Raw genomic sequence first — 11681 nt, forward strand, 5'->3', positions numbered from 1 at the left:
GATACACCATATTAAAAAACTGAAGGAGAAAAACCATATGATCATCTCAATAGATGCAGAAAAAGCTTTCGACAAAATTCAACACCCATTTATGATAAAAACCCACCAGAAAGTAGGCAGAGAGGGAACTTACCTCAACATAATAAAGGCCATATATGACAAACCCACAGCCAACATCATCCTCAATGGTGAAAAACTGAAACCATTTCCACTCTGATCAGGAACAAAACAAGGTTGCCCACTCTCACCACAATTATTCAACAGTGTTTTGGAAGTTTTCACGATGGCAATCAGAGAAGAAAAAGAAATAAAAGGAATCCAGGGCTTCCCTGGTGGCGCAGTGGTTGGGAGTCCGCCTGCCGATGCGGGGGACGCGGGTTCGTGCCCCGGTCTGGGAGGATCCCGCATGCCGTGGAGCGGCTGGGCCGGTGAGCCATGGCCGCTGGGCCTGTGCATCCGGAGCTTGTGATCCGCAACGGGAGAGGCTGCGACCCTGAGAGGCCCGCGTACAGCAAAAAAAAAAAAAAGAATCCAAATTGGAAAAGAAAAATTAAAGCTCTCACTGTTTGCAGATGACATGATACTATACATAGAGAATCCTAAATATGCTACCAGAAAACAACTAAAGCTAATCAATGGATTTGGTAAAGTAGCAGGATACAAAATTAATGAACAGAAATCTCTTGCATTCCTATACACTAATGATGAAAAATCTGAAAGTGAAATTAAGGAAACACTCCCATTTACCATTGTAACAAAAAGAATAAAATTCCTAGGAATAAACCTACCTAAGGAGACAAAAGACCTGTATGCAGAAAACTATAAAACACTGATGAAGGAAATTAAAGATGATACAAATAGATGGAGAGATATACCGTGTTCTTGGATTGGAAGAATCAACATTGTTAAAATGACTCTACTACCCAAAGCAAACTACAGATTCAATGCAATCCCTATCAAACTACCAATGGCATTTTTCACAGAAGTAGAACAAAAAATTTCACAATTTGTATGGAAACACAAAAGACCCCGAATAGCCAAAGCAATCTTGAGAACAAACAACGGAGCTTGAGGAATCAGGCTCCCTGACTTCAGACTATATTACAAAGCTACAGTAATCAAGACAGTATGGTACTGGCACAAAAACAGAAACACAGATTAATGGAACAGGATAGAAAGCCCAGAGATAAACCCATGCACATATGGTCACCTTATCTTTAATAAAGGAAACAAGAATATACAATGGAGAAAAGACAGCCTCTCCAATAAGTGGTGCTGGGAAAACTGGACAGCTACATGTAAAAGAATGAAATTAGAACACTCCCTAGCACCATACACAAAAATAAACTGAAAATGGATTAAAGAGTTAAATGTAAGGCCATACACTATAAAACTCTTAAAGGAAAACATAGGCAGAACACTGCATGACATAAATCACAGGAAGATCCTTTCTGACCCACCTCCTAGAGAAATGGAAATAAAAACAAAATAAACAAATGGGACCTAAAGAAATTTAAAAGCTTTTGCACAGCAAAGGAAACCATAAACAAGACAAAAAGACAACCCTCAGAATGGGAGAAAATATTTGCAAATGAAGCAACTGACAAAGGATTAATCTCCAAAATTTACAAGTAGCTCATGCAGCTCAATATCAAAAAAACAAACAACCCAATTCAAAAACGGGCAGAAGACCTAAACAGACATTTCTCCAAAGAAGATATACAGATTGATAACAAACACATGAAAGGATGCTCAACATCATTAATCATTAGAGAAATGTAAATTAAAACTACAATGAGATATCATCTCACACCAATCAGAACGGCCATCATCAAAAAATGTACAAACAATAAATGCTGGAGAGGGCGTGGAGAAAAGGGAACCCTCCTGCACTGTTGGTGGGAATGTAAATTGATACAGAGGACTTTGGAGAACAGTACGGAGGTTCCTTAAAAAACTAAAAATAGAACTACCATACGACCCAGCAATCCCACTACTGGGCATATACCCTGAGAAAACCATAATTCAAAAAGAGTCATGTACCACAATGTTCACTGTAGCTCTATTTACAATAGCCAGGACATGGAAGCAACCTAAGTGTCCATCAACAGATGAACGGATAAAGAAGATGTGGCACATATAGACAATGGAATATTACTCATCCATAAAAGGAAATGAAATTGAGTTATTTGTAGTGAGGTGGATGGACCCAGAGTCTGTCATACAGAGTGAAGTAAGTCAGAAAGAGAAAAATAAATACCGTATGCTAACACATATATATGGAATCTTAAAAAAAAAATGGCTCTGAAGAACCTAGGGGCAGGACAGGAATAAAGATGCAGACCTACAAGAGATTGGACTTGAGGACACGGGGAGGGGGAAGTGTAAGCTGGGACAAAGTGATAGAGTGGCATGGACATATATACACTACGTAATGTAAAACAGATAGCTAGTGGGAAGCAGCCGCATAGCACAGGGAGATCAGCTCGGTGCTTTTTCACCACCCAGAGGGATCGGGTAGGGAGGCTGGGAGGGAGGGAGACACAAGAGGGAAGAGGTATCGCGATATATGTATATGTATAACTGATTCACTTTGTTATGAAGCAGAATCTACACCATTGTAAAGCAATTATACTCCAATAAAGATTTTTTTAAAAAAACAAAAAAACTTGAGAGAAAATTGAATGTTTAAAAAAAAAAAGAGGATATCTAAGATTTCAGAAATTAAGAATTTCCCCTCTCCCAAAATCTGTAAAAACTTATCTTCTAAGAATTTTTTTACCTCCAAACCATAAAGTTTCAACTGAGGAAGTAACAATTAATCACCAATACAGGAAAAGAGGTAAGTTTATAGAGGGAGTTCACAAAATATGTTTTGCTAGCAAACAGATAACCTTGAATCTGTTCAATGAATATGCTGATGATTTACAAGAGCATCTCGATTATATTGAAAATAAAGAATATATGCCTATTGATCTATGTTAAGAGAGTAACAGTCTACAGCAGTGATTCCAAGCCATGTTTTCTTGAAATGTTTCAAGGATTCCACAAACATTTAACTCAGTTCAAACAATGTTCTAAAGTTCTTAAAATAATAAACACATTTAAAGAGGTATATCCAAAAAAAGAATAAATTAAGACTATATTAAGCAATTTATAAAAATCATGGATAGGCCTGTTCAGTAGGAAAAGCTTCACATTATAGCAAACAAAAAATTACAAAATAGTTCAGTCATTTTCTTCATCATTAAATGTGAGAAAGATCTTTTTAACTTAATTGTAACTGAATTTAGAAAGATAGCCAGAGGTTGGTGCTGGCTAGAGAGTCCAAAGGTACTCCAATGAGCCTTCTCAGCGTGTGTGAAAACTTATGTCACTTCAGTATATCTAAAACTTTAATTCTCCAGAACACACAGTTTCTCTGTTCCTCTCAACTGCAGTTGTTAGGCAAATTACTACTCTACTTAAAAATCAAAGGAAAAATGATACCATAATCTCTCCCAAAGTGCCCTTGACTCTTTTGACAAAGAAAGTAATGATCAGGGGCCCTTCCAGAGCTAATGGCTCCAAATAGGTCTCCTCAGATAAAGACTCGGAAGCAAATTGAACCACTCCATTTGGATCACCAAACTTTTGTATCTAGAAAGAGAAACAGAGAGCAGAGTGAAAATGTATATAACAGCTATGGATGAAATTACGGTATCCAATATATCAATACACTGATGTATTGTGTATGTACAAGATAAGCTGAGGAAATGAAAGAAACACAATCATGATACTTGGATATAATCCACCTAGCTACCTGATTTTTAAAACCCTTCTTTATTACACTGATTGTTACCCAAAACAGGTAGGTTCTTATCCCCCAAGGATAATGGGAATAAGTGTTCAGAAAACTACAATTTGTAGAATCACCAAAGGATAATACTTCAATGACTGAATTTAGCTTTATTCGCCTCTCATTTGCTTCATTTAACCAGTTAAGTTTAGCTAACCTCTTTCTACTCGTTATGATATAATACAATATGGAGAGAAGCAAAGGCCCTGTGATGGTTAATTTAATGTGTCATCCTGGCTAGGCTACAGTGTCCAATTGTTTGGTCAAACACTAGTCTAGATGTTGCTGTAAAGGTATTTTGCAGATATGATTAATATCTACAACCAGCTGACTTGAGGTCAAGAAAATTATTTTCAATAATGTGAATGGACCTCATCCAATCAGTTGAAAGCCTTAAAGAGCAAACACTGAGGCTTCCCGGAGAAGAAGGAATTGTGCCTCAGGACTGCAATTTAGGAATCCTGTTTTGAGTTTCCAGCCTGCTGGTCTGCTCCACAAAATTCAAACTCAAGACTGCAACTTCGGTTCTTTCCTGCCTGCCAGCCTGCTTTATGGATTTTGGACTTGTCAGACCCTACAATCCCATGAGCCAATTCCTTAAAAAAAAAAAACCTCTCTCCTTCTCCATATATATTTCCTAATAGTTCTGGTTCTCTGGAGACATCTGACTGATACAGACCCCAGACAAGAGTGTTTTCCAAACTTAAAAAAAAGGTGCATCTTTCAGCCTTTTTTTCAGTAACCTTGGTCCCCAGTACTTTCTGCCCAAATGGACTGGGTGATTCATGCAAAATATGCTGAACTCGGATCTGATCCACACCATCATTGCCCTAATTGAACAAATACCATTCTTCCTTCCAACAATCTGACTTGTGACTATCTGTGAACTTTTGTGTACTTTAATGGCAAAGATATCCAATGCGTATGATATGACAAATGTCTCCTCTCTAAAAGTGCCAAGTATCCCCAAAATGTCAGATTTTCTCAGAAAGTATAAAATAAGTATCTCTCATTATCTTAAAGCCTTTAAAAATTATCAATAATGAGGCTATGGAATAAACTAATATAACAACCAGAACATCTGACCCACAGGAATTACTATGACTTCATTTGGTCTTATAACTTTCAATTCATCATAAGCCCACAGAGTTTCAACAAATGTAAATGCATTTTCCAATAAATCGTTAAATCCAAAATTTTGTGGGCAAAACAAAGTCGGACTTACTGTTAATGTAACATCTTTAGCTCTGGAGTCTAATTTAGCTTCTCCTTTCACAAGTTTAAGTTTAATAATGAAAGTCTTTTCAAGTTCAACGTCATCATGAGGATAGACTACCAGAATGATGCTTCTCACTCCACCTTCCCCATCTCCAAAGGAGAAGGACCCGCTCACCGGGTCTGCGATATCTCTGTTCTGTGATGGTAAGGCTTCCTGAGAATTGGGTCCGACTATCTCCCAGTTTACCTGCAGGGTGTTTGTTTTTTTAATAGAAACGATCAGCTTTAAACAAAGAATTACTTAGCAGGATATGTAGTATTAAAAATATATATAATACATGTGAAAATTATTCTAGAATATCTCCAGCAAATTCCTATGCTATCAACTCATGTTGCTTAAAACAATATTTGCAAATATAAGCTATGTATCTATAGAATATCTGTCTTCATGAATAGCAATGTCTAACAAGTAAAGAAAGATCTGAATACCCAGTCATTTGTTATCACCACAGGATAACAAAAACATAAAGGTACATATTCTAAATATACATATTAGAGTAATATGAACTTTAAAAATATGAGTACAAACTGTCTTGCTAGTGCACAGCTTCTGTCCATCAAAACCTATTTGAATCAGACTATAAAATCATGTGAAAGGTCTGCTGGGCGTGCAGCAATAAATATACTTAAATTCCTAGTGTAAGAGGAACAGAAATTTTCATAAATTGTTACAAGAAACAAAAATTTTATATTGCAACAAATGCATTTTTTAAAGTTTCTATAATTTAAAATTGTATACTTTTCATATGCATAAAGAAAGAAAACTGGGTACTTCTCTTTGCTTGTTTCATCTTTCATCAGCATTGGACACAGCTGACCGCTTCTTTCTCTTGAAACACTGTGTCCTGTCTTCCTTGGCTTACATGTTACTCACATAACACATACCTTCCTAGTTTTCCTTCTTTACTTCTCAATCTTTTTGGCTGGCTCTCCCTCCTCAGATCCCTAAATGTTGGGAGCCTGTGCTTGGGTCTATACCCCTTACATCCCTGTCTACACTCCTTAGGCCACAGTTTCAAATGCCTCCAGGTGTGTCAACATCTTTTGAATCTGTCTGCAGTCCTGACCTCCCCACAACCCACACTCGAACTTCCCCGTCTACCTGCCCCTCCACTGGGGTGTCTAGTAGCTATCTCAAATCAACAAGGCCAAAACAGAACTCCTGCTTTTCCCCCAAGCTTCGGCATCTCAGTAAACAGCACTACAATTTAACCAGTTGCTCAACTAAAATTCTAGCAGTTATCCTTGATTACTCTCTTCCCCTCCACAAGCCCAGTGAATTTTTCCTTCAGAACATACTCGATGTCCATTCCCATCTGGCCAGCTGCATCTCCACCCGTCTGAGCCATCGTCAGCTCTGCCCTGGGCTATAGAGGGCAAGAGCCTTCTAACTGCTCTCCCTGCTTCTACTCCAGCTTCTTGACAACCCATTTTCCTCACAGCAGTTATAAGTAAGCTGACAACCCAGTGACACTGACATCATTCCCCTGCTTAAAACTCTCTAATGGCATCCTATTTGCACTTAGACTCATCTTTAACCTGGCTTAGAAAGTTCTCTGTGACCAAACACCTACTGGCCCCTCTGATCTATCTTGTGCTGTTATCCCTTCATTTCCAAGCCCAGCCACCACATGGACCTCTGCATACCGCAAACATGCCAACTTTGTAGATCTGCACTAGCTAATCCCTCTGCCCAAATGCTCATCCCTCTAACAATTACTTGAGCACCTCTTTCTTATCATCTTTCAGCTTTAATATCACACCCTTACCATCCAATCAATAGTGGCCAGCAGGTCACTTATGATTGTGTCTCCTGATTTTACATTCCTGCCAAAAACTTAGTGTTATCAGATCATTTTCTTTTCATTTTTTTGTTTATTGTTTGAAAACTTTATGAGAACAGAGATGAAGTCTGTCTTGTTCACCAGTGCGTTCTCAGGGCCTATAACAGGGTCTGGTACATGGAAAGCCCTCTACAAATACTTGTTGAGTTTTACCAGAATCCTTCATTTAATTTTTAACTTTCTCTCAAGAGTGTCCTGAAGACAGTTATATGCATTATGCATTTTTATGTACTTCAAAGGATTTCAGAAGCTGCTTTATACCTACTAGGTAATTAATAAGTATTACTGACTGTGAATAAATAAATGACTATATTTAAGGAATAAGAAAATCCAACACCATATCTATCAATCCAAATTATTTTTTAAATCATGGGGAGAATAACTCTACCTGAATCTCTCCCAAGAGTCCTCCAGTCCGCTCCAGCATCAAGGGTAAAATCATTGTAGAATTGGGATTAGGAACAGAAATTTTGCTTTGATTGAGAAATCTTACTACACCAAAGGGAGAGTCACTCTTGGCAATCGTGATTCTGCACACTAGGTGGCGCCCAAGGACCGCTCCACCAGTAGCTCCAACGAGCAGGATTTCAATGGGCTCCTCAAATTCACTGCATAGCAAGGAGGAGCAATTCTGTGAGTCTAAACATATTAAAATGCTTCTAAAATCCAAATAACTAGTCATTTTCCAAATTGGTCATACATATTCAAGGCACAGTAGTCACACACCAAGTGGTAAGAAGAGGGTGCTTAGCTAAAAGCACAAATGATCACTTCAATATTACATAAACTGGGATAGTTATTAGACTTCCTTCCCCTCTTTTTAATTGCTTAATGCATTAAGGAAGTGATCTGCAGGATGTTTCCACATTCTGATTAGACTTTTCAAATCTAGAAGAATAAAAATTATTATTTCTTCTTCTGTTTGAGAAAAAGTGATGCACAATCACAATGGACTCCCAATCCCTTTTTCCCTATCTCAGCACCTCCTAAAGTGTCTCACTCATTTTTCAATGGGTACAAGTATAATCTAAAATTCTATTATCAGTGCAAAACATAGGTAAGGACTGGAGCACAATACTCATGCTTTACACATGCCCATGTTATTTCCAATATCACTAAATAGTTTTACCTTTCATTGTCATCAATGATGGAAACATTTATAAAACTTAAGCTCTGCCCATGCTGAAAGGTGACTGAACTACCATGCAGTACATAATCAACACCACCAGGAACTGCAGAAGAGCTCTGAGAGATGACATCAGCTGTCACATGGCCGTAAGTGCCATGAAGCCTCATCACTGGAATCATGATCATCCCTACGTCCTCCTCCACTGTAACAGGAATTTGAAGTTAATTGGTATGCCAGACAAAGCAAGTGACTTTTATAAGATTCAGTCAAATCAAACATGACAATTAAATATAACAGTACAACACAAGCACTCAATTTTTCCGCAGTTCATTTATCGCTTTAAAAACAATTAGTGAAAATGTCATGACATTTTTTTTAGGAGAACTACAGTATGTCACAAGTTGAAAATTATAGTGAGCAGTGTAAGTTAGAATTTAAATAATTGATTTAATCATTAGCATAGCCATTCTTTCTCTGTGTGCCACATATAAATAAATAACCCTTGCTTTTTTGACAATGCTAGATGAGCACAAAAAACACTTAAAACATGTGTACTCAAAGGAAACCATTCTGGATTGTTTCTGCATATTTAACTGAAACATCAGTAATATAAAAAAATAAGGTGTATGTTATTTATATCATGAGTGTTTGAAAAATCCATATATAAAGACGATTCTGTTACATTTTCAGTTCCTATGAAATCTACTTGTAAATCTGAAAATGTTTCCTCAGTGCTTGATTTCAACTTAAAAATTCTATTCATATTTTATTTCTTCTTCAGCTATGCTAACACATGTATATTAAAATATCATTTAATAGCGTTCACACTAGCCAGGGCTAAATAGTACTGAACTTACATTGTAATTATAAATGCATTGTCCCAAATATCCCCAAAGATAGTGAATCAAACAGAAATCAGTGAAAAAAAGATCCAAGTCCCATTTTTCTGTTGGTGTAAAAATGCAGCCTTTTTTTACTCGCTGTAGACTGAAGTTCACAAAATGGTGATGTTTTCCATGACTTTACCCATGAAGTCAATACAAATCAACTCCTAAAGTGATTTCTGATGAACTTTAAAAATGGCTAGATAACGAAAGAATTTGACGGAGGCAATGAAGCCAAGAAATTAATTGCAACAAGAAGACACCATGTTTATTTTGAAAGGTATATTCATATTCTGCTTTTGAATAAAATCAGAAAAAGCAGCCACCTCCTTCTATCAGGAAGAAATATAACCATATATTCTGCATTCTGCTCCTACAAGAGGGGAGAATTGGCAAGATAAGGCAAGCTGCTATTAGAAACTGTTTCAAGAAAGCATGACTAGGAGTCCAGATACTACCTGCACCTGCGGTCCAGTAAAATATTTCAAAGGTGATTATTCATCAGGAAGTGAATATTCACTGATTTCTAATCACAAAGGAAATTAAGCATTACATAAATTAGAAATATATTCATAAGTGTTCGAAATATAAACATTTCAACAATCTTAAAGTTAAACATAATTTCTCTAAATGCCTTATTCCCAACCATTCCACTTTGCCATACAAAAGTGAGATTCAAGACTGCCCAAAGGTAACTCAAAATATATTTTAAAAATAAATATGTAAATATATATAAAGGTATATATAAATACATACAAAGGTGTATATATGTGTACACACACACGCACGCACACACACATGCACACACCCCAAACCAGGAAAATTTGCATACGGCAATTCAAACTGACAATGTCGTGCTGAGGTACTCTAATTCAGAAATTGGTGGTAAATTTATAAGTAACGTTACTGAACCTACCTTCAAAGGCAGTATACCTTGGGTCAAATTCAATGATTCCCTCTGCGTTATCATTTTTCATTATGATGATTCGGACAATGGAGATGTCTCCTATTTCAGGAGGTTGATCCAGCTGAAGTCCATTTTCTTGGATGGTAAAATCATACCCTCTTTCAGAGTCATAAAAAATAAATAAAATAAACTGAGTATAATTGTTTAGCATGAATTGAAGAAGGGTCCTATTAGCTCCTATAATTTAGTCCTATTAAGCTTTTTCATCCTTTTAAAGATCCCAACACGAAAATACTTTTCTTTTCTGAAATGATGTTTGAAATATATTTCTGTGCTGTTCCCAATTATCACTGCCTGCATAAAACCAAAACTAATATAAAGTTATTAAACTTAGGCAATAGGAAGATAATAAAACTATTAGGAAATTGGGAAGAAGTTGGAAAATGAACCTCTGGGGCTAGGAATGTACTGCTGAACACATACTACAGTAATGGGTCACGGAAGGGAATGTACATTAAATTGTAGTACACTCAAAGATGGAAACCAGCTGGGCTAGAGATCTACAGTGTTAGGTTGAGAGGATTACTTTATTTTTTATGGAAGAGAGAGTTACTTTAAGGATATAATGAGTGTCATGCCACTAAAGAAATTTTAAGCTAAACCATCAAGATTCAAGAAAATATTCCAGTTTCTGTGAATATCAATTAAATCAATGCCTCTATTCTGTCATATAGATGGTAGTTTACTTGTCTAGCAATATATTTCTGCTGAGAAAGTCTCTTTTAAAGATTGCTATTACTCCCATCAAAGAAAAGTTTTGACTTCCTGGGTTTTACATCGCTTTAATTCCTGAAGCCACCAAAAAAGATGGCACTAAACCATTTTAGTCCTTCCTTCAATTCCCAAATTCTATTTACCCAGTATTTTTAACCTACCTAGTTTGGAAAGGTTGAACGCTCATTAATTAGATTATATACAAGACAAAATTAGAAAACTGGGGGTTAAAATATTAAATGATAAGAGAAACCGTTATTAGTAGTCTGAGATGGATCATAGTTTAGCTGCTTACCGTAACTGAATATCAAGGCAGTAAACTTTCTAGTAACTAGGCAAATTGGGTTTATACTACTCTCCTTTTCAGATCAAAGGAAGCCTAGAAATTTATCTGGAAGAAAAAGTTGTTTCCTCAGAATTAAGCTTAAGTAGGAATTGCCTTTTTTAAAGAGCAGCAGCGAAGACAAATGCCTCAATCCCCACTTAGTCAAAAACACAGATATAATCTCACACATAATGAGCTACATTTACCAAACTTCACTCACTTAATTAAAACAGTCAGTGACCATCTCAAGTTTTAATACACTTAATAGAAGTACAAATTCATTCCCATCGTCAGACACAGAATCATAACTGGGAAATTTAAGAGTTGAAGTGTTAGTGAGTCCACAATAATTTTTCCCGGGGGAATGATATACACTCTGCCTAAGTCATTCAGTATAATATTTTAGTTAAAAAAAGCTTTAAAGCATTGCATTCATATCACAAATGCAAAAGCATTTTCATTGCATGCACAAGTAAACTTCCTTTAGGACCTATCTAAGTGCAAACATTATTCCAGTTGAAGGTTGTTATGTAAGCCATAGGTGCAGAGGTGCTTCTTGAGCCACTTAACCTGTAGGTATTCCATCTATTTCATCATGCAACACGTGTTTCCCACCCTTGTTAATCAAGTCACTGCACTAAATCAGAGAATGAGAGGGCCTCAATATGGTTAACTCTTGATTTTCAGTGAAAACACGGTGCA

General features: G+C 36.6%; 1 protein-coding gene across 1 annotated transcript in view; it reads right to left on the bottom strand.

Annotated features, from left to right (window-relative positions):
* The window catches only part of ADGRV1 (adhesion G protein-coupled receptor V1), a gene marked incomplete at both ends in the record, with an annotated part of 526225 nt that overhangs the window by 352934 nt on the left and 161610 nt on the right, over window positions 1-11681 (bottom strand). The window contains 5 exons of the mRNA XM_079702360.1: window positions 3490-3639; window positions 5064-5303; window positions 7349-7568; window positions 8090-8291; window positions 9890-10038. Of these exons, the coding sequence (XP_079558486.1) occupies window positions 3490-3639; window positions 5064-5303; window positions 7349-7568; window positions 8090-8291; window positions 9890-10038 (961 nt within the window). The remainder of the gene's footprint in view (window positions 1-3489; window positions 3640-5063; window positions 5304-7348; window positions 7569-8089; window positions 8292-9889; window positions 10039-11681) is intronic.

This window comes from Hyperoodon ampullatus (assembly GCF_949752795.1).
Source record: "Hyperoodon ampullatus genome assembly, chromosome: 4".
NCBI lineage: Eukaryota > Metazoa > Chordata > Mammalia > Artiodactyla > Ziphiidae > Hyperoodon > Hyperoodon ampullatus.